This window comes from Apium graveolens, chromosome 5 (assembly GCF_009905375.1).
Source record: "Apium graveolens cultivar Ventura chromosome 5, ASM990537v1, whole genome shotgun sequence".
NCBI classification, from domain to species: Eukaryota; Viridiplantae; Streptophyta; class Magnoliopsida; order Apiales; family Apiaceae; genus Apium; species Apium graveolens.
In genome coordinates, this window is record NC_133651.1 from 40,000,452 (window position 1) to 40,021,531 (window position 21,080).

General features: G+C 36.2%; 1 protein-coding gene, 1 long non-coding RNA gene and 2 other non-coding genes across 4 annotated transcripts; 1 reads left to right on the forward strand and 3 right to left on the reverse strand.

The window, feature by feature from the left end:
* Window positions 1-658: 658 nt before the first annotated feature.
* LOC141662246 (small nucleolar RNA R71) lies at window positions 659-763 on the reverse strand. Its single transcript, XR_012550369.1, has one exon. It is a non-coding gene; the product is annotated as a small nucleolar RNA R71 (small nucleolar RNA).
* Window positions 764-14,749: 13,986 nt separating this feature from the next.
* LOC141661391 (uncharacterized) lies at window positions 14,750-17,915 on the reverse strand. Its single transcript, XM_074468393.1, has 6 exons — window positions 17,447-17,915; window positions 17,228-17,360; window positions 17,008-17,111; window positions 16,492-16,636; window positions 16,233-16,391; window positions 14,750-15,794 (listed from the first exon to the last, which is right to left on the reverse strand). The coding sequence occupies exons 1-6, from the start codon at window positions 17,485-17,487 to the stop codon at window positions 14,955-14,957; spliced, it is 1,422 nt and encodes a 473-aa protein (XP_074324494.1). The 5' UTR covers window positions 17,488-17,915; the 3' UTR covers window positions 14,750-14,954.
* A 928-nt stretch (window positions 17,916-18,843) lies between these two features.
* Window positions 18,844-18,915, reverse strand: TRNAH-GUG (transfer RNA histidin (anticodon GUG)). The gene has a single exon. It is a non-coding gene; the product is annotated as a tRNA-His (tRNA).
* Window positions 18,916-19,002: 87 nt separating this feature from the next.
* On the forward strand, window positions 19,003-20,557 carry LOC141723874 (uncharacterized). The gene is made up of 4 exons (XR_012576388.1): window positions 19,003-19,159; window positions 19,245-19,300; window positions 20,186-20,227; window positions 20,313-20,557. It is a non-coding gene; the product is annotated as an uncharacterized LOC141723874 (long non-coding RNA).
* Window positions 20,558-21,080: the final 523 nt, after the last annotated feature.

Genomic DNA, 21,080 nt, shown 5'->3' on the forward strand with positions numbered 1-21,080 from the left:
CAAGTTTTTGGCGCCGCTGCTGGGGACTCGGTGTTAAGTTTTAGTTTATGTGTTTTCATCAGTGGTCGTTAAAGTTCATTGACTCGGACATGTTACTTACTTATTTTCTTGACGTGTTTCAGGTACTCTAGAGAGCGTGTATGCATACGCGTTCTCGGTCTCGTAAGAAAACACTGGATCAAGCTGAGGAAGAAGTTGTAGTAGCTAAAGAAGTTTTTGAAGAAGTTCTTGTCGAGGAGAAACTTGAAGACGAAGCTTTTATTTCAATGGGAGAACCAGAAGCGAATACGAAGGCTTTGATGGATTACTCTCAACTGAAGATCAATGATATTCAGTCTAGCATTGTCCGACCAGCCATCTCGGCTAACACCTTTGAGATCAAGTCGAGCACGATTCAGATGATACAGAACTTAGTTCAGTTTGGGGGTTCTCCGAAAGAAGACCCCAACATGCACATTACAGATTTCATCGAGATATGCGACACATTCAAGTTCAATGGAGTTTCTGAAGATGCTATTAAGTTGAGGCTTTTCTCATTCTCTCTGCGGGATAAAGCTAAGTGCTGGTTACATTCTCTACCACCAGGGTCTATCACCAAATGGGAGGATCTTGCTCAAAAGTTCCTAACTAAATTCTTTCCTATGGCGAAAAATACTGCAATCAGAAACGCACTTACTCAATTTGCTCAGCAATCTGGAGAATCTTTATGTGAGGCTTGGGATCGCTACAAAGAGATGCTTAGAAAGTGTCCTCACCATAGGATGCCTGACTGGATGATCATTAACTGCTTTTTTAATAGATTGGGTGCTACTTCTAGACCCATGCTTGATGCAGCATCAGGAGGAGCCTTGTGGGCTAAAAGCTACAATGAAGCTTATGAATTGATTGAATTGATGGCTGCCAATGAATACCAGAACTCAACTCAGAGACTACCTCAGGGCAAGGTAGCAGGAATTCTGGAAGTGGATTCAGCTACTGTTATAGCTGCTCAGCTTAAGGCTTTGACGATGAAGGTGGATTTTTTGACTAATTATGGAGTTAATCAGATCACTAGTGTCTGTGAGCTTTGTGCTGGTGCCCATGAGATGGAGCAGTGTGTTATTTCTAGTGAATCAGCTCAGTTTGCGAGCAACTTTCAGAGGTCGCAGCAGCCTATTCCAGCCACCTACCATCCCAAGAACCGCAATCATCCTAACTTTAGCTGGAGCAATTACTTAGAATGCGGTCCAGTAGCCTTATCAGCAGTATGCAGCAATGCAATACAATCCTCCTGGTTTTCAACAACCGCAATATGCACCAAGATAACAACTCCAGCTGCAACAATCTAATGAAAAATCTGAATTGGAGCAGTTGAGGCTCATGTGCAAGAGCCAAGCGGTGTCTATCAAGACCTTGAAGAATCAAATTGGGCAAATTGCCAATGCCTTGCTAAATCGTCAACCTGGTACACTCCCTAGTGACATTAAAGTGCCAGGAAAGAGGCAAGCTAAGGAGCAGGTGAAGGCAATTACATTGAGGTTTGGGAAGGTTGCAAATTCTGAAAAATCTCAAGTTTCGGAAGAAGAAGCTGTGGCTGAAGAAGAAGTACAGAAGGAAGCAGAAGTGGAAGCCAAGAAGACTATTGTCGAACACACTCCTCCTGAGGGTAATACAGGGGAGAAACAGATCTATCCTCCACCTCTTTTTCCTAAGAGGCTGCAGAAGAAAAAGCTGGATAAGCAGTTTGAGAAGTTTCTAAAGGTGTTTAAGAAACTTCATATCAACATACCTTTCACTGAAGCTCTTGAACAAATGCCTAGTTATGCAAAGTTTATGAAAGGTATTCTCTCTCAGAAAGTGAAGCTTGATGACTTAGAGGCAGTTGCTCTTATGGAGGAATGCAGCGCTGTGCTGCAACAAAAGTTGCCTCCGAAGCTTAAAGATCCTGGAAGCTTCACTATTCCTTGTACCATTGGAAAAGTGTCATTTGACAAATGCTTATGTGACTTGGGAGCTAGCATTAATTTGATGCCCTTGTCAATCTTCAAGAAGTTGGACTTACCTGATCCAAAGTCTACTTATATGACCTTGCAGATGGTCGATCGATCTATTACATATCCACGCGGCATTGTGGAGAATGTCTTGGTCAAGGTTGATAAACTCATATTTTCTGCTGATTTTGTAATTCTTGATTTCGAGGAGGATAAGAAGATTCTCATAATCTTGGGAAGACCTTTCTTAGTGAATGGCCGAACCTTGATTGATGAGCAGAAGGGTGAGCTTACTATGCTAGTGCTGGATTAGGATGTGATGTTTAATATTTTTAATGCCATGAAATTCCCGACTGAGAACGAGGAGTGCTTAAAAGTGGAGTTGGTCGATTCTGTGGTTACTTCAGAACTTGATCAAATGTTAAGGTCTGATGCCTTAGAGAAGGCCTTGTTGGGGAATTCAGATAGTGAAGATGATGAAGGTGATGAATAGTTATAGTATCTGAATGCTTCTCCCTGGAAGAGAAGGCTGGATATGCCTTTTGAATCTCTTAGAATGGAGGAGCTAAACAAATCTCTGAAGCGTCTCAAGCCATCTATTGAGGAAGCTCCTACACTTGAGCTTAAACCATTGCCTAAACACTTAAGGTATGCTTTTTTAGGTGATGCATCTACTTTGCCTGTTATTATTGCATCTGACCTTTCAGGTAGTGATGAGGAAAAACTCTTAAGAATTCTAAGAGAGTTCAAGTCGACAATTGGTTGAACTATAACAGATATCAAGGGAATCAGCCCTTCTTATTGTACGCATAAAATTCTGCTAAAGAAAGGTAGCAAGCCTACTATTGAACAACAGAGAAGGCTTAATCTGATCATGAAAAAAGTTGTGAAGAAAGAAATCCTCAAATGGCTAGATACAGGGATCATCTATCCCATTTCTGAGAGTTCTTGGGTGAGCCCAGTTTAGTATGTGCCGAAGAAAGGAGGTATCACGGTTGTTGTTAATGAGAAGAATGAGCTCATTCCTAATCAAACAGTCATGGGGTGGAGAGTTTGCATGGACTACAGGAAGCTGAACAAGGCCACGAGAAAAGATCACTTTCCTCTTTCTTTTATTGATCAGATGCTTGACAGGTTGGCTGAACATGAGTACTATTGTCTTCTAGATGGCTATTCGGGTTATAATCAGATTTGCATTTCTCCAGAGGATCAGGAAAAGACTACTTTCACTTGTTCGTTTGGAACTTTTGCTTTTAGAAGAGTTTCTTTTGGGTTGTGTGGAGCACCTGCCACATTTCAGAGATGTATGATGGTTATCTTCTCTGACATGATTGGTCAGAATATGGAAGTATTCATGGACGATTTCTCTGTGTTTGGTGATTCTTTTGACGAATGCTTGCAAAATCTTGTCGCCGTACTTAAAAGGTGTGTTGAGACCAATCTGGTTCTCAACTAGGAGAAATGTCATTTTATGGTGTGACAGGGTATTATTCTTGGGCACATGGTCTCTAGTAAAGGTCTTGAGGTGGACAAAGCCAAGGTGGGGGTTATCGAAAACCTTCCTCCACCCATTTCTGTTAAGGGAATCCACAGCTTTCTTGGTCATGAGGATTTCTATAGGCGTTTCATTAAGGACTTCTCAAAAATCTCTAAACCTTTGTGCAATCTTCTAGAGAAGGATGTCCCATTCACGTTTGATGATGAGTGCCTAGCTTCTTTTGAGATCTTAAAGAAGAGTTTGATCACGGCACCTGTCATAACTATACCTAATTGGGATGAACCTTTTGAGATGATGTGCGATGGAAATGACTATGCAGTTTGAGCAGTTCTTGGGTAGAGAAAGAACAAAATATTTCATGTGGTCTACTATGCTAGTAATACCCTCAATGGTGCTCAACTGAATTATACTACTACTGAGAAAGAACTTTTAGCCATTGTCTACGGTTTTGAGAAGTTTCGATCTTATTTTCTTGGGACGAAGGTGACAGTGTTCACTGATCATGCAGTTATTCTCCATCTCGTCTCAAAGAAGGACTCGAAGCCTAGATTGATTCGATGGGTTCTTTTACTTCAGGAATTTGAGTTAGAGATCAAGGACAGAAAGGGTATCGAGAATCAAGTCACTGATCATCTCTCTCATTTGGAAGATTCAAATGCAACTTCACAGGATAAGACATTGATAAATGAGTCTTTTCCCGACGAGCATCTGTTTGGGGTACAAGAAGAAGAACAGTGGTTCGTAAACATCGTGAACTATCTTGTGAGTAATATCATGTCTCCAGACTTATCTTTTGCTCAAAGGAAGAAGTTTCTTCATGAGGTGAAGTGGTACATGTGGGATGAGCCATATTTATTTATGCAAGGAGCTGACCAGATCATCAGGAGATGTATTCCATACAGGGAAACAGGGGGGATCTTGCGAGATTTCCATTCGACTGTGTATGAAGGCCACTATGGTTGAGAAAAGACAGCAGCTCGTATCCTTCAAGCATGATTTTTCTGGCCTATATTTTTTAAGGATGCGCATCAATTTGTTTTAAAGTGTGATCGCTGCCAGCGTGTGGGTAATATGTCTAAGAGGGATGAGATGCCTCTTAATGTGCTTCTCGAGGTTGAGGTTTTCGATGTTTGGGGAACTGACTTTATGGGGCCATTTGTCTCATCTTGCAATAATCAGTATATCTTGTTGGCGGTTGATTATGTCTCAAAATGGGTTAAAGTCAAGGCTTTACCGACAAATGATGCGAAGGTAGTGCTGAATTTTCTTCATAAGCAGATATTCACAAGGTTTGGGACTCCAAGAGTCATAATCAGTGACGAGGGATCGCATTTCTGTAATCGCAAGTTCACTACTATGATGCAAAGATATAATGTGAATCATTGCATTGCTACAGCCTACCATCCTCAGACGAATGGTCAAGCTGAGGTATCTAACAGAGAGATCAAGCGTATTCAAGAGAAAGTTATGTGTCCTTCAAGGAAGGATTGGTCTTTAAAGCTTGATGAAGCTGTTTGGGCGTATCGAGCAGCTTACAAGACTCCGCTAGGCATGTCGCCATTTTAATTGGTTTATGGTAAGGGATGTCATTTTCCTGTGGAGCTAGAGCATAAAGCGTATTGGGATTTGAAGAAGTTGAACCTTGATTTTGATGCAGCTATAAGAAAAGAATACTTCAATTGAATGAACTCGATAAGTTTCGGCTTCAAGCGTATGAGAACAACAAAATGTATAAGGAGAAAGTCAAGAGGTGGCACGATAGGGGTCTAATGCTCAAATCATTTGTGCAGGGGTAACAAGTTCTGTTATTCAATTCTCGTCTCCGTCTTTTTCCTGGAAAGTTGAAGTCGAGGTGGTCAGGGCCGTTTATTATCAAAACTGTGTTTTCACATCGAGCGGTGAAGATTTTTGAGAATGATCCAGGCCAAGCATTCAAAACCGTGAGGTGGTTAGTGCCGTTTTATTGTCTACTTGATCTCGAGTTTCTACGTCAAGCTAACGACGTAAAGCAAGCGCTTCTTGGGAGGCAACCCAAGTTTGTTGTACATTAGTAGATAGAGGAAGAAGAAAACAAGGAGAAAAACATAAAAAAAATCAGGAAAAAAAATTCAAGTTCAACTACAAAAGCACGGCGCGCCTGCGCTGAGAAGCGGGGCGGCTGCGCTGAAAAGTCAGTAATTGTGCGCGCCCGCGCTGGCATGCGGGGTGGCCGCACTGGATATCCAGAAGCACGGCGTGCCCGCGCTGCCAGGCGGGGTTGCCGCGCTGAGTCCCTTCAGTCGAAAAAAAGAAGGAAAGCAACATAATTTCGGGGACTTCAATACAATATCTACCCGAATTTCCCTCCTCCACTTCCCATAATTTCTATTCCAAATCAATTTCATTACCCCCATTACTCTCATTAATCCCACTTCTTTTTCATAACTAATTCTATTCCTAATCTCCTATATATACATACACTTATACACAAACTTCTCCATCACTTCTCAAATTCTCAAACACAAATCTTTCTTATACACACATATCTTATTCTCTCTTATTCAATCTCAATGGCACCCAAAAGACAATGAACCCAAGTTAGCAGCAGCACACTGATTCTTCGAGTGTGGGTGGTGTGAGGCCCAGGTTTTCAACTCCGGAGGCTGAGGTGGAGTATGCGAGGCTGCTTTCGAATCCAGCCAAGGAGCGAGGTTTTCTGCCATCAGGGAGAGATGGTAAGTTGTTGGAGATGATTGTGGAGATGGGGTGGAAAGTTTTTGTGAGGCGCCTGTTACGGTGCCTATAAGTGTGGTTCGCGAGTTCTACGTGAATGCAAAGGCGGAGAAGAACGGTTTCACTGTGGTAAGGGAATTGACGGTGGACTATAGTGCTGAGGCGATTCGGAGGGTGATTGAGCAGCCCGAGAGGAGGCCAGAATAGGAAAACTGGAATGAGAAAACGGGGGATGATTTTAACTTAGATTTGATAGTTGCTACCCTGTGTGTGCCTGAGACTCACTGGAAGTTCAAGAAGGGCACGAACGAGTATGCCACTGTCCCTGTCTCATGCATGAATAAGTTTGCACGTGCATAGAATTCTTTTATTTGTGCAAATATCATGCCATATTCTCACGTGCATGATGTTACTGTGGAGTGTGCATATTTGTTGTGGGGGATTCTTCAGGGAGACTATGTGAATCTCGGGATGGTGATTCATCAGAGTGTTCTGAGGTTCTTGCGAGGGAGTAATATGGGTTCTATACCCTATGCGTCCATTGTGAAGAAGTTGTGTGTGGTGGTTGGCGTTCATTGGCCCGCACACGAGCAGCTGCAGCTCCCGAGTGCTCTGATTGATAGTTTGACGTTGTTGAGTATGCAGGAGTGGTATGGTGGGAAGCCCGATCCTAAGGGACTTGGTTATTCTTATGACCATCTGCCAGGTGGAAGGCCAGCTCCTCAGGAATATGCTGATGGCATGACTCAGGCGAGCAGAGCAGCTTGGAAAGCTGAGTTGGGTGAGGAGGTCGGTCCATCACAGCAGCAGCAGCATCAGGAGGAAGCACAGGGCAGTGTTGGTATGAGTTCAGCGCAGTATAGGCGCTTGATGAAGAGGATGGATGCGATGCATGACATCCATAATCGCTTTACACAGGACCTTACCCAGGCATTGAGGAATGCATTCAGAGCCATAGGAGTTGATATCCAGTGGCCAGTATTTGGTGAGGATTCTGTGTACCCGCCTCCGGACACTCCTGACACTTCACCCGTTGAGGAGGATGACCCTGATTCTGAGTAGGTGTGCCTGATTCCTTACTATTACCTTCATTGAGGACAGTGAACATTTTAAGTTTGGGGGTAGTAGTTAAGGATTATATGTTATGTGTGAGTCGCATATAGTTTGCATATTCATGCTAGTTTAGTTCATATAGTTGCATAATTGCCATGTAGTAGTTTTTTTAATTTTTATTGTTGGTACATATAGTTCATGCATTTGCATTATAACATGATCCCTTAGATGATTTTTTCGATTGATTTTTGATATTGACGCTAGTATAGTGATGTCGTATAGAGTGATGTTAAGTCTTATCGAGTTGATTTGCATGCTAGAGACAATTGTAATTTCACTAAGTCTTATAGGTTGCTTGAGGGCTAGATCATGATCATGGTTTTTTTGTTTGTCGAGGTTTAATCATAGGTTTATATTCAATATTTAGGATAATCTCTTAATGATAAAATAACATGGATATTTAAAAATTGGAAAAAATTGGATTTCATTGCTAGTTAATATGGCTAGGTGTCAAATGGCTAGTAGCCGACTCATTTTATATGAGTAGTCTAGGGTTGAACGAGATGGAGCGAAACGCACTCATTCAGAAATCGTGTGAAAAAAAGAGAAAAAAAGAGAGAAAAAAACGTGTTATGCATAATTGATCACGAGTGGGATCTTTAGTACTCAAGTTGTTAAGTTCTAGGGGACTTTGTGCCTAGTGACCTAAGGCTTTTATAGTCTAGGATCCACTAACCTAACGCTCGCTACATAGGTATTATTGTATAAGTCGTCTTTTGTGGGACTCACTCATTGCACGGTCAAATAAGAATATTTGTGTTGTTTAGTATTAGCAATAAAGGCAGGAATCCATATAATAACTCTGATATAAGAATTGAAGTGTTGTAAGTCATTTTGAGTTTAGCTTTTTATTATATTTATAATTTCATTGATGAGTAGTGAGTCATGATTATTAATCTAGTTGCGATAGTATATATGTAAGCATTTGCACACACGCACGTTTCTGGCTTGTAAGTTGATTTGAGGGATCTGATTGATCTTTGTGCGAATAACTACATTTGTTGAGATGTTGCTTGTTGGTTGGTTTAGTTAATCTGAGGGGATCGTTGCATTCATATTAGTTGCATTCATGCATTTTTATTTCTTGTTCTTTGAGTCCGTTTATGCTTGAGGACAATCATCGGTTCAAGATTTTGGGGGGGTGTTAAGTGGCATTTATGTCCACTTAGAATGCTTTATAAAGGCTTGAATTGACGTTTTGTACTCAAGTTATTTGTGTATTTGATGTGTTTTTGTAGTATTTTGGTATTTCAGGCATCTAACGGGGATTCAGGTGATTTAGCATTATTTTGATGCTAAAATGGTGTTAGGAATGTGTCAAGAAGATTGCTGGTGAAAAAGCAAACTCAAACCAGCAAGAAAATAAAAAGTAGAAGTTTTTCCAGAGAGTCGGCGCGCCCGCGCTGTGCTAACGCGCGGTCGCGCCAGGGTTACAGAAAGACAGCGCGTCCGCGCTGATGAAGCGCGCGGTCGCGCCAGGTCGGGATGGCAGAATTTTGTTTCCACTTGGATTCTGTGAGTTTGAAGTCCTGGTTAATTCTATAGCATATATATTAATAACTTATGATCGTTTTTCATAACAAGACGTATCAGAGCTTAAGGAGAAGGCGTAAGAAAACCGTATAGCACAATTCAACCAAGGCGAAGAGGATCTAGTTTATTCTTGTGATTCTTGTTTTAAGTTGTAATCTTGGATGCTAGTTTTCTTATTTTTGAACCTATACTCTTGTGTAACGTACTTGGTTTAATTATTCATTCAGTATAAATACTACGTTTGTTATACCATGCTTTCATTGGAACCCACGTTGATGATGAGTCCGATTATGGGCTAATCGTTATCGTGGGGTTCTAGTGAATTTACATATGGATTTCTTTAGTTAAATTGTTTCGATGCCTTAGTGTGTGGTGATTGTATGATATCCTATTATTGGTTGTGCTTATTCGTCTTATGAGCATCGCAAACTTATAAGATAGCATGTTAATCTCTATTGAAGCGAAAGTGAATTTAGGGGTTTAGAACTTGCCATGCTAGCATAGGTTCATGTAGTTGATATGCATAATTCGTAGGTAATTTTAACCATCTTACTTGCCCTATGTAATCATGATAGATAACTTGTGCGTTAAACCGTTATGTTGTCAAATTCTATAGACATATAGGGCCTCGATATAATTGGTGTCTATTCAACTTCTATCTATTTTGTGGATGTCTGGTAGTAGGATATTCGTACAACGAAAGTTGGCATTTACTAGTTTTGTGTTATCTGATTAGTGTCATCACCATTGCATGCTAAGGTTAAAGAACAAAAAGGCTATTGAATGAAGTAGTAATGACGTTAGAATCCCATGTTTGTGTCATATATTAATCAATCCTTTTTTAATCTCTTAGTTAATATTCTTTAGTATAATCTCTTAGTTAATTCTTAGTTATAAACAATCTCAATTTGTTATTTATCTTAACATTGAATAATAACCATACCAGTGTTGCATAAGTACATTGACTAAAATTAACCTAAACCAGTCTCTTTGGGAACTAGAAAGAATTCTATATTACTTGCGAACGCGTATACTTGCGTGTATTATTAGTGCGTGTTTTCGTCCTAACAATAGCCATGAGAAAGCAATTGTGGAACATGTGCCTATTTGAGCTTATTATTGTTGTGTAAAGTTCTATACCCGATAATAAGATTTTCAAAATTTTAAAGTAAATAGATGCAAGTATATAATAAAGCGAGTAAGCTAAAACTCTATGCTCCGACATCCCAGATTACCTTATAGAGACAGGAGTTTGAGATACAGCTAAAACTAGCTAAAATTATCATATTAAAAACCTCAAAAATAATGTAGCAGTTAAAATGATATGAAAGAGGCTCACTTATTTAATTCATACTAGCTGGTCAGTTGAATGCTTGTAAACTGGTAATAAATCAGAGATATGCAAACCCTTGGTTATCATCATAGCAATTCCAAGATCCTAAAAATAATTATTCCACAATCTTCTTAAGGAAAATCTCATGAATCAGAATCTTAGTTCAATAACTTATTCACCTCGACCTTATTTTTCCCTGAACCAAAAGCTCATGTGTAGTACCAAAATTACCAATAAACAACAACAGTCAAGAGAGAAAAATAATGAAAGAAATCACGTGTATACAGATGGAACATCAACCATTTTTTATATATGTAACCTAAAGTCAATGGTAGTACACTTGGTGTACAAGGGGAGAGGCTAGTGATAAGGCATGCACCAAACATGGAAGCCAAACTGCAAGGATCCATATATCCAATCACATACAACATGAGCAACACTAAGTAATTAAATACATATCAGAAATTGTAACACTAAAAAACTATGAGGAACTTAACCTGGTAAAACTGAGAGCTGATATCTGGTCCTGAACAACTTCATTTTCCTGCTGCCCAGCTGAATATAAGAGTCCCCAAACCAAACCCGCTGTTAGCCAAAGTAAAAAGTGAAGAAGGTACTTCCTTAAACATGGGAAAAAAATTATGTATTTATTATGAGAACATACACAACAAATGTCATTCTTGTAGAGTTTGAAATTTAGTCATAATTTGATCAAGTACACAAGAACATGATACTCTGTTATTTCGAAAAAAATTGACAATGGACTTTATTATTTGAAGGAATTACAAACGTCAAAAAGGTGTATTTTATTCGAGCCAATATTATATTACCATTATAATTACTTGATAACAAGTAACAAGTAAATAGAGAACTACAAATTATAATAACAAGTAACCTTTCGGATGCTTGATATACATGTCTGCATGCTATCCTCTCTTGCATCTCCTTGAGTTCCGCGCCAATGCAATTTCTAGATAGCCGCATGCCTTGGCTGATACAGTATGCTTAAAAATAACAAAAAGTATGAGATTGATGTGCTTGAAAATCCAATTGCGGAACTATAAACACTAACTATAGATACATTCTTGAACTCAATTGGAACCGTCTGAATGTTCAATTTCATCAAAAACTTGTTCATAGAAATTTCAAAAATTTAACACATCACAAAAATCTTGAATGCATACAGAGTTATATACATATAAACATACCCGACCATTGAAATCAGTAAAAACCTTGAACCCTAGTGTTGTGCTCTGCTTCAACTTTAATTCGAAACATGAAAAGTCACCAATTTTGTTGAATATAACTGAGAGCGTCTGCCCCTTTGCCCAAACCCTTGAAAGTATATTTCCCTAATTCATTTTCACTTTTAATTTTTTCTAGAATTTTGAAGTCCCGCTCTATTAAAAGTTTAAACGCCCAACAAATTTCACACACCCAGCCCATTTTCACTATTTGCTTCTTTTTTTCAATTTTATAATTTTTCTAATATTTTAAAAATTGCACAAATTATTTTTGTTACAATAATATATTACTTTAATTAATTTATAAAATATAAAACTCTTGCATGATGTAATTTTCTAAAAATAAATCTTTTAAAATATTTTTGTATATACAATATATATATATATATATATAATTTATTTATTTGGAATCAGTGTTTTAAAAAGCGAAAATCGAGATTGTTCGGTGAAGGAAGCTTTCCGTGATTAATGGGATAATCGGTGATTAATCAGATTGATTAATCGGAGCATTAATCGGAAGCAATTTATTTAATAAATAATAATAAATAATTCTATTTAAATGTCAATAATCTTCCATAAGATTTAAAAAAATAAAACCTCATATCATTAATTCAATATTGATATTTAAATGGTAAAAATTACAAAAAAAATATCATCGCTAGTCCATAATTGATATTTAAGTGGTTTATACTAATTAAGTATTACTGACTACTCACTAGTCATTACTTGGTAGTTAGAAAATTACTAACTGCTAGTTCAAATCTTAAGATTTAAAATAAATTGAATGAGGGTAGAACAAAATAATACAAATATGAAATATGCAATCATTGTTGAATAAATTTAGAATACCTTAAGATTGTTAATCGATTGAGCTAACGGATTGAGTGTTGAGATTTGAAAGTAATTCAATTAGGGATTTGTGTAGAGGATTTAAGAATATAAGAATATACGATTGTTAATGTATGTGAAAGAGTCAATATATTAATATATTATTATTATTAATTATTAAATTTTAGTGTTAATTATTATTTTCAAAAAAATTAAAATTTTCTTTTATTTTTTTTTATTAATTTCAATCTTTGACCGATTCGACCGATTTTTGACCGGAATCGACCGATTTTTTCCGAACTGACTGACTTTTGACCGATTTTTAAAAAAGCCGCATTTTTACTCGATTAACGATTAATCGATACGGGCCCGTCCAAACTCCGATTAATCGGCCGATTAATCGGTTAATCGACGGATTTTTAGAATACTGTTTGGGATACTTTAACTTTGAAAATTTCATAAATTAATTTATTCAAATTATTTAATCTTAAAGATAAATTAAAATACTAATTTAGTAAAATGTATTCATTATAAATCCAAATAAAATGTTATATTGTTTATAGAATATAAATAATTTATTTATTTAGAGGACCTTAATTTTTGAAGAAAATTTCATAAAATATTAATTTAACATAAGTCAGTTTTAACCAGTGTTCTAAAAAAGCGGGAATCGGAATTGTTCGGTGGAGGGACCTTTCAGTGATTAATCGGATAATCGGTGATTAATCGGATTGATTAATTAGAGCATTAATCGTAAAAAAATTATATAATAAATAATAAAAAGTATGAGATTGATGTGCTTGAAAACCCAATAGCGGAACTGTAAACACTAACTATAGATACATTCTTGAGCTCAATTGGAACCGCCTCAATGTTCAATTTCATCAAAAACTTGTTCATAGAAATTTCAAAATTTTAACACATCAAAAAAATCTTGAATGTATACAGAGTTATATACATATAAACATACCCGACCATTGAAATCAGTAAAAACCTTGAACCCTAGTATTCTGCTCTGCTTCAACTTTAATTCGAAACATGAAAGTCGCCGATTTTGTTGAATATAACTGAGAGCGTCTGCCCCTTTGTCCAAACCCTTGAAAGTATATTTCCCTAATTCATTTCCCTCTTTTACTTTTTTTTAGAATTTTGAAGTCCCGCTCTATTAAAATTTTAGACGCCCAACAAATTTCACGCACCCAACCCATTTTCACTATTTGCTTCTTTTTTCAATTTTATAATTTTTCTAATATTTTAAAAATTGCACAAATTATTTTTGTTACAATAATATATTACTTTAATTAATTTATAAAATATAAAACTCTTGCATGATGTTATTTTCTAAAAAAATCTTTTAAAATATTTTTGAATATACAATATATATATATATATAATTTAATTATTTGGAATTAGTGTTTTTAAAAGCGGAAATCGAGATTGTTCGGTGAAGGAAGATTTCAGTGTTTAATAGGATAATCGGTGATTAATCAGATTGATTAATCGGAAGCAATTTATTTAATAAATAATAATAAATAATTCTATTTAAATGTCAATAATCTTCCATAAGATTTACAAAAATAAAACCTCATATCATTAATTCAATATTGATATTTAAATGGTAAAATTTACAAAGAAAACATCATCACTAGTCCATAATTGATATTTAAGTGGTTTATACTAATTAAGTATTACTGACTACTCACTATTCACAATGAGGGTAGGACAAAATAATACAAATATGAAATATGCAATCATTGTTGAATAAATTTAGAATACCTTAAGATTGTTAATCAATTGAGCAAGTGGATTGAGTGTTGAGATTTGAAAGTAATTCAATTAGGGATTTGTGTACAGGATTTAAGAATAGAAGAATATACGATTGTTTATGTATGTGAAAGAGTCAATATATTAATATATTATTATTAATATTAATTATTAAATGTTAAATGTTAATTATTATTTTTCAAAAAAATTGAAATTTTTATTTAATTGTTTTTTATAACAGAAAATTAAATTTAGATATAAAATGACAATTTTTATTAATATAAAACTATAACTTCTATTACCCCTGGTGCCTGTTAATGAACAAGCTGCTGATAGTTGTGGGGGAAGTTCTGTTAAAGTGCTGCGTCATCCAGAGTTGTTTAGGTGCATGGATCATGCTACCGATGAGAAATGGATTGAACCACTTGGCCTTAAGCTGAAACACAGCTAGTTTATCTGTACTTGTGCCTTATTTTTGTTGTAGTTATGGTCGCAGAGATCTTACGTTTACGTGTTTATATTTAAAAACAGTGTAAATTTCATGTATAAACGCTTTCAAATATCTACTGTAAGTACTAAGTAGTTGCAAATAGAATATGAGTGAGCCTGCAGTGAAGTTTCTCTGGTTTAATTTTTATTTTGCGTAGTAGCTTCTCTGTTTTTCTACACACAGTTTAATACTAGAAGCACTAGACTCACCACAATCATTGTAATATTAATATCGGATGCCAGAAATTACCGTACAATGGTAACATATAAGAAATGCCTTGATTTATATCTATCAGAACAACATGCTTTTGCTATCAAGAGAATGTCTAAAAATATTTACAAACAAATCATATTTCAATGAAGTCTGGAGAATGTTGATAACTTCAAGAAACTAGCAGATTTCTTCTACTGTAGGGTGCCCTGGAAATATAATAAAGAATAAATTTGCAAGGAAGAACGTAAATAATATCTCATCTCCCATTCCCTCGAAGAGCAACAAGCCGAGCTACAAAATCATCATAGTCGGGTAGCTTAGGGTGAACATAGCCATTGGCATTTGTGTCCGTCTGATAAGAAGTAGCACGAGTGTGTCCCCTTTTTGTCACTTCTGGACTTGTTGGCTTAACAGGTAACGAGGCAGCTCTGCTTTGAAGACTATATTCTTTGTCTCTGGACTTTGTTGCTTCTTTTCTTGGTTCAGGAGTTGCATTTTTGTTACTGTAGTGCATCAGAAACTTATCCATCTTTATTTCCTCTTCATTTGATAGATCATGCATATTTTGTTCATCATCATCTTGTTCCTTTCCATCTGAGTTCTTACTAGTTTCATTGCCTTTAGAACTTCCAATGCTGTCATGAACTGGTGGAGGATCAAGGGGTTTTGCACGTCGTGTCCTCACTGATTTTGGAATTTCCGTAGATTTTTTATCAAGTTGAACATCCAATTTTCTTGATCCTTCCCCTTCAGTGTTAAAACCTTTAGGTAGACGATCCAAGATGGGATTAGTTTTGCTAACAGTTGGACTGGTATAAGTAGGTGGAACTGAAATATAAGTGGAGGTACTCTTGTCACCATCTACTTCTTCCCTCGATAAACTTGCAGGATCATATTTACTCTGCCAGACATTTTGATCAATCTTATTTCCCTGAATAACTTTGCTGGGAGTTCTCCTGCTTTTTGGAATTTCATGGAAATCATATGTAATTTCATCCTTTCTGTGGGGAAAAAATTCCTGCTTTCTTTCTCCTGAAATGACCATCTGATTGTCTTGCTCATTTCTGTCGGCAGCACTGATGTTCCTAGATGCATTCTGCAAAATCATTTATGTCATAGCTGCATTAGGTTTCTACGGTCAATTTAAATTTCAAAAGAGGACTGAGGATTACATAATACATATCATTAACCCCATTAGTGTCACTCACACCTACCAGTTTTCTCTCAAGTTAGAATCATAAAGGAATAGTTAATTTGATTCCTAATACATAAACAAGTCCAGGCATGACAGGATGCATATTTGATTTGTGTTTGCAATTGCAGCACCACGAAAAAAGCTTCTGGTAAATTGCTACCACAAAATTCAAATACATTCAAATTTTCTGTTTAAGCAAAATCAAGTTAAACAAATGGAATGCATAATTCAACGTTCAAAAGAACTTTTAAGTCGCCTTGTTCCGGTAATTTCAATCAAAGGTCCCAATGCTGGGTTTACGAGTTTTATGATGAAAGAAAAAGATGTGAACAAAATTACCTGCTCATCTGAAGGTGGCCGCTCAACTGCAGGTGGCTTATACAAATGCTGCTCTAGAGCTTTTGAACTCCATTCGATTCCAGATTCATGTGCTATATCTTGCAGTAACTCTAATTTCTTATCTTTGGAACTAGACACTGACTTCAGCTTCGCAACAAACTGGGCCAAGAATTGAACTTTTAGTGTGAGTAGAAAATAGTTAAATTTGAAGATTTTGTTATAGGGAGCTTGTCATTTATACAAAATCATGGACATTCACCTCCTTATTAACATAAGATTCAACCGACTTCCCATATCTCTCCGTAAATAAGCTTCTGAGTTCACGCAGTTCTGGCAAGTCAGCAAATCTAGCAGCTGCAAACATCAAAGTTGATACAGCCTCTCTGCAATCCTCAAGGCATTCCCTGAAAAATAAAACACATCCAATAGGCATAACAGACTTGCAACAAACTTCTGCAGTAAACAAATCTGAAAAGATGCATAATGTTATATCGATGTATCTGGCAGTCCTAAGTTTTTATTAAATGAACTTTTGTTCTTAGCACTAAATTCTCTACCATTTAATTAAAAACATGTTTTTGACATCACATCACGGAACAGAAATATCAAAGATGAATATATTTAACGGCTTGATAAAATATCGCTATCTCTTACTACAGTGGCAACTAGCAATCTACTTCCAATTGTTTTCCAAACCAAAGAAAAATATTCTAACCCGCTAACTTAAGGCCTAATACACAGTAATTAAGATAATTATAGTGAAAAAGGAATTTACCTATCCTTGCACATGGCAGAAAGATGAGTAGAGATGCACAAACAGGAAAACTCAACATACTCATAACATGATGAGATATTCATCTCCTCCAGAAACGCTCCAGCCTGAAAGCATTATTCACAAATGTTTAACGTATTATTTTGTTAAGTAATCGACTTCCCCAAAATCTTATCCGAGAGCTAATAATCATGATACTGGTTGATACAAAAAGAAGCATTACCCTTGCATACGCATTAGAATCAAGACCATCTTGAACAAGACAAACAATGTCATTCATCAAATACTTCTGCATTGCAATTCTTTTCTTCTTTATGATTTCAAGTCGCATGTTTGTCACCTTTATTGACGACTTGCTGTATCAAAAAGAAGACAGACAAGAAGTTAACTAAAAACACAATCTTTAAATGAAATTAATTTCAAGAATGGTTTAAGTTCTTACCATTTGATCTGAAACTTGCTCTTTAGTAATGCGTTAAACATGTTCTTAATCTCTGCTATGAAAAACTTTGAGTATAACTTTAAGTTTATAAGATATAAAGAAGAGCAAAGAAAATCAAGAAACTTGAAGAATTATCATTTAAAAGGTTATAAGAGAAAATCCCGGATAGATAATCGAGAATATATGGATTAAGAAAGGTCAATGTGGTGGGTTTAATGTGTAAAAAATAATGAATCGTATACTGTTGTGTGTAGACTGTAGAGGACTAGAGGAAGAATATGTTTACTGTCTTTGGCTAGTAAACTAATTTGGACTCCGTTATTTTAATTTTCGAAAAAAGGAGTCAAGTGAGTGGTTTGACAAGAATGGACATGGAATGGGGGAATAATCTGGAGGAGATGGCGCGAAATGTGGGGCAATTAAACGTGGTTGAAATACGCGAAAGGGAGGAGACAAAATGGCTGTACTGGAATGTTTGAGTTGGCCTAGTTCAGATAATAGGATGATATGAAATTAATTAGTTATTATACTGATATATAATCAATCTCATATTAGAATATTTTAAAACCCAAGACTAGCGAGTAAGGCCTGATATTGTAGGAATGACTGAAAGATTGAAAGTAGAGAGGCAAGGCTGCAGGTATTTATTTACGCAATCAAGGTAATAGGTCACGAGTTAAGTGTCTACTAGATATTAGAAACATCATATTGATGTGAAATTGCAAAGTATGAGTTTCGACCTGTATAAAAGTATGAGTTTCGACCTGTATTCATAAACTTGATAGTCGAAAAATAAAGAATATGAAAAACGCTATAAGGCAAAAGCATTCCTGAATTTTGGTTCAAATGAGTGTTTTAGAGTATCTAGCTTGCTTATTCACAAGTCTCGTTGTTTCAGCTACTAAACCAGTATTAACCAAAGCTCCGGTTCATGGATAACATAAACAGAATACAAAACAATAATGTCAATAATGTTGTTACTTAATAGATGTGTAGCTGGACAAGGAACAAAAATGCAAACAACAAGTTTCATGGAGTTGTGAATGTGTAGTTGCCTTAAAGCGTTGATGGTGAGGAAATTGTGTTTGGTTGACTCTATCTCAGCAGCCACTTAGCCAAATCAACGTCCAATAAAATCTCCAATTCATATATGTACAACATACTTTATAACTCACCTGACATGCATACATTGTTTAATAGCTTAGTCATTGGATAGGTATGGAGTATTACATAGCTTATTAGTAGAGTTGCCTTTGTTTTTACAGTTCTTTTTAGTGCTGTAGAGTTGGTAACTTGGTATCTGATTGGGAATCTAGGAACAACATTGTGTGTTGGGGAAAAAGATAGAGAAGAAAAGAAACATAATGTTGCTCAATTGTACTAAAAAACAAGACTTGTGTGGCTGCTGGGATTCGAGCCCAGGTCTCCACGGCCACAACGTGGAATTCTAACCACTAAACTACAGCCACAAGATGACGACATTTTCTCTCCAACTTATAGATCCTTATAATATCAACATAGGGAAGCCCAGTAAGTGAAAATAGAGTCCATTAAAGCCCATAAGGTTCAAAATATATGATTTATTTAAGATTCTTTATTGAAAAGGGGACATAATCTGAAAAACTAGTCTCATTTCTAAGCTGCTACCTTATTGTTCTTACCAAGATTCTCCAAAGAAACCCACAAACCAACCAACCATGTCATCCAAGCAAGGTACTACTCTCCCTGTATGTATAATTCGCATCTTTTTTGGTTCTTTTAAATCCCCTTAGTTTATGTTTTATTTGTTGTTGTTCAGGTGGAAAAGCTAAGCCTTTGAAAGCACCCAAGGCTGAGAAAAAGGAATATGATGAGGTACCCCCTTTAATTTTAATACCATTCTTGCCCCTTCACTGTGTGAATAGATTATTTTACAAGTGTCAGTTTACTTTTCTTGATTTTGTTTATAAGTATTAAAGGTTGGATCTTGCATATATAAGCAAACATTTGTGTGTCTTGTATGAAGGATATTGATTCTTTGTTGTTGGGATTTTAGTATGAATTGAGTAATTCTTTGCTACAAACAAAATTTTCGCTTTTGTACCTGCGCAGCTCTATAAGAGGATTTTTCTGGTCAAAATTTTATAAGAGAAATTAGTCACATCATAAACCTTATGCTCTAGTTCCCTGAAGTCCTGAACTTAGAAATGTTGTAATTAAGTATACCCTAATCCGCCATTATTAGCCTTAGACACTAGTCTGTAACGTTGCGGTGAATCTTTTTACACATCTCAAGTGTATTATTTATATCGCAATTGGTTCCATCTCTTGCAAATTAGAGGGAGATTTTCATTTATTTACGGGTTAAGATTAAGATATATCTCAATTATGAGACAAACAATATGATATTTTAAAGTCTCCCAACTTCTGTTTTGAGTTTATACTCCTTGCCACGATTGAGACCCTCATCCACATCAATATTTGCTCATTGTGGTTGACTGGTTGGTGATAGGAAGGTAGACCATGAGTGGAGTGTAATTGTCTCTTGCTTTAACTCTACTACATTTCAGATTAGTCACTTTTAAATTGTAAAATGAGCAGCCATCTTTCTAGTTAGATTTGAATTGTGAGCGTGAGAACAATTTTTCAGAATGATTTGTAGCAAAACATACCTATATATAATGCAAATATGTTAAATTGGCTGTGGTACCAGTCGAGTATTGTCTATAACTTTGGTACTTAGCATTTTGGTTGGTGTAGGATGATTTGGCTAAGCTCCAGAAGAAGAAGGAAGAAGAAAAGGTTAGATTCTATTACATGGTTATTTTATCATAATCAATATCTTTCTTCTTGTATAGTTTAACATGGTTGCTCTTGTATTCTGCAGGCACTCAAGGAGCTCAAAGCCAAGGCTCAACAAAAAGGCGCATTTGGAGGTTCTGGGCTGAAGAAAAGTGGGAAGAAATGAGGCCCTGAAGCCTTTGTGACTTGATTAAAGTGTTCCTATTTTATAAAATGTTTTGGTTGCAGAACCGTAGTTTGTAATTTGTGCATTCGAGCAGTGCCATTGATAAGATTGTTATGTGTTTTTATGGTTCGAGTATGATTTATGTGTTTGTCAGATTATCTCTACGCAGTCTTTGACTTTACAACAGTGGTATAAATGGAAATTGTGGGGTTTAATTTCATAAAGATGCATTTATGAGGATGTCTATAGGGTCTTGAACATATATACTATACGAATTTCATCTTCTTCAAGCTACAATAGAAAGACATATGCTTGATCTTACAGCCCCTTATGTCAACAAGGTGTCTAGTCTCTCACCATCTTTCCAAGGGTCAGGCTTAAGCAAAACAATCACAGAACCATGTACAGAAACTGATCACATTCTCTGACTTTGAATTTGTAGATTATAAGTTGAAAACCTATGGTACAAATGAAAAAACAAGTCTTGTACTGTGGCCTTATGCTATGAGAAGATGAAATCAAATGAAACTAGTTATGAGATTACCACGGCGCCAAGTAGTCAGAATGAAAAGATTTTGAGAAGTTATATGATGCCAAATTGTAACTTCACCGAAGCAACAGTGCACAAAAACACAAAATGGAAGAATATCGATTATGTTAATTCGTTTTTACATAACTGAAGATTGA

What these genes read in the sequence shown, in the direction of transcription:
- LOC141661391 (XM_074468393.1), bottom strand. Translation starts at nt 17,487, where the DNA reads ATGTTTAACGCATTACTAAAGAGCAAGTTTCAGATCAAATG. An exon ending in ATTCTAATGCGTATGCAAGG is followed by an intron (nt 17,112 to 17,227) that starts GTAATGCTTCTT and finishes TAATGCTTTCAG; the next exon opens with GCTGGAGCGTTTCTGGAGGA. An exon ending in GGCCACCTTCAGATGAGCAG is followed by an intron (nt 15,795 to 16,232) that starts GTAATTTTGTTC and finishes ATGATTTTGCAG; the next exon opens with AATGCATCTAGGAACATCAG.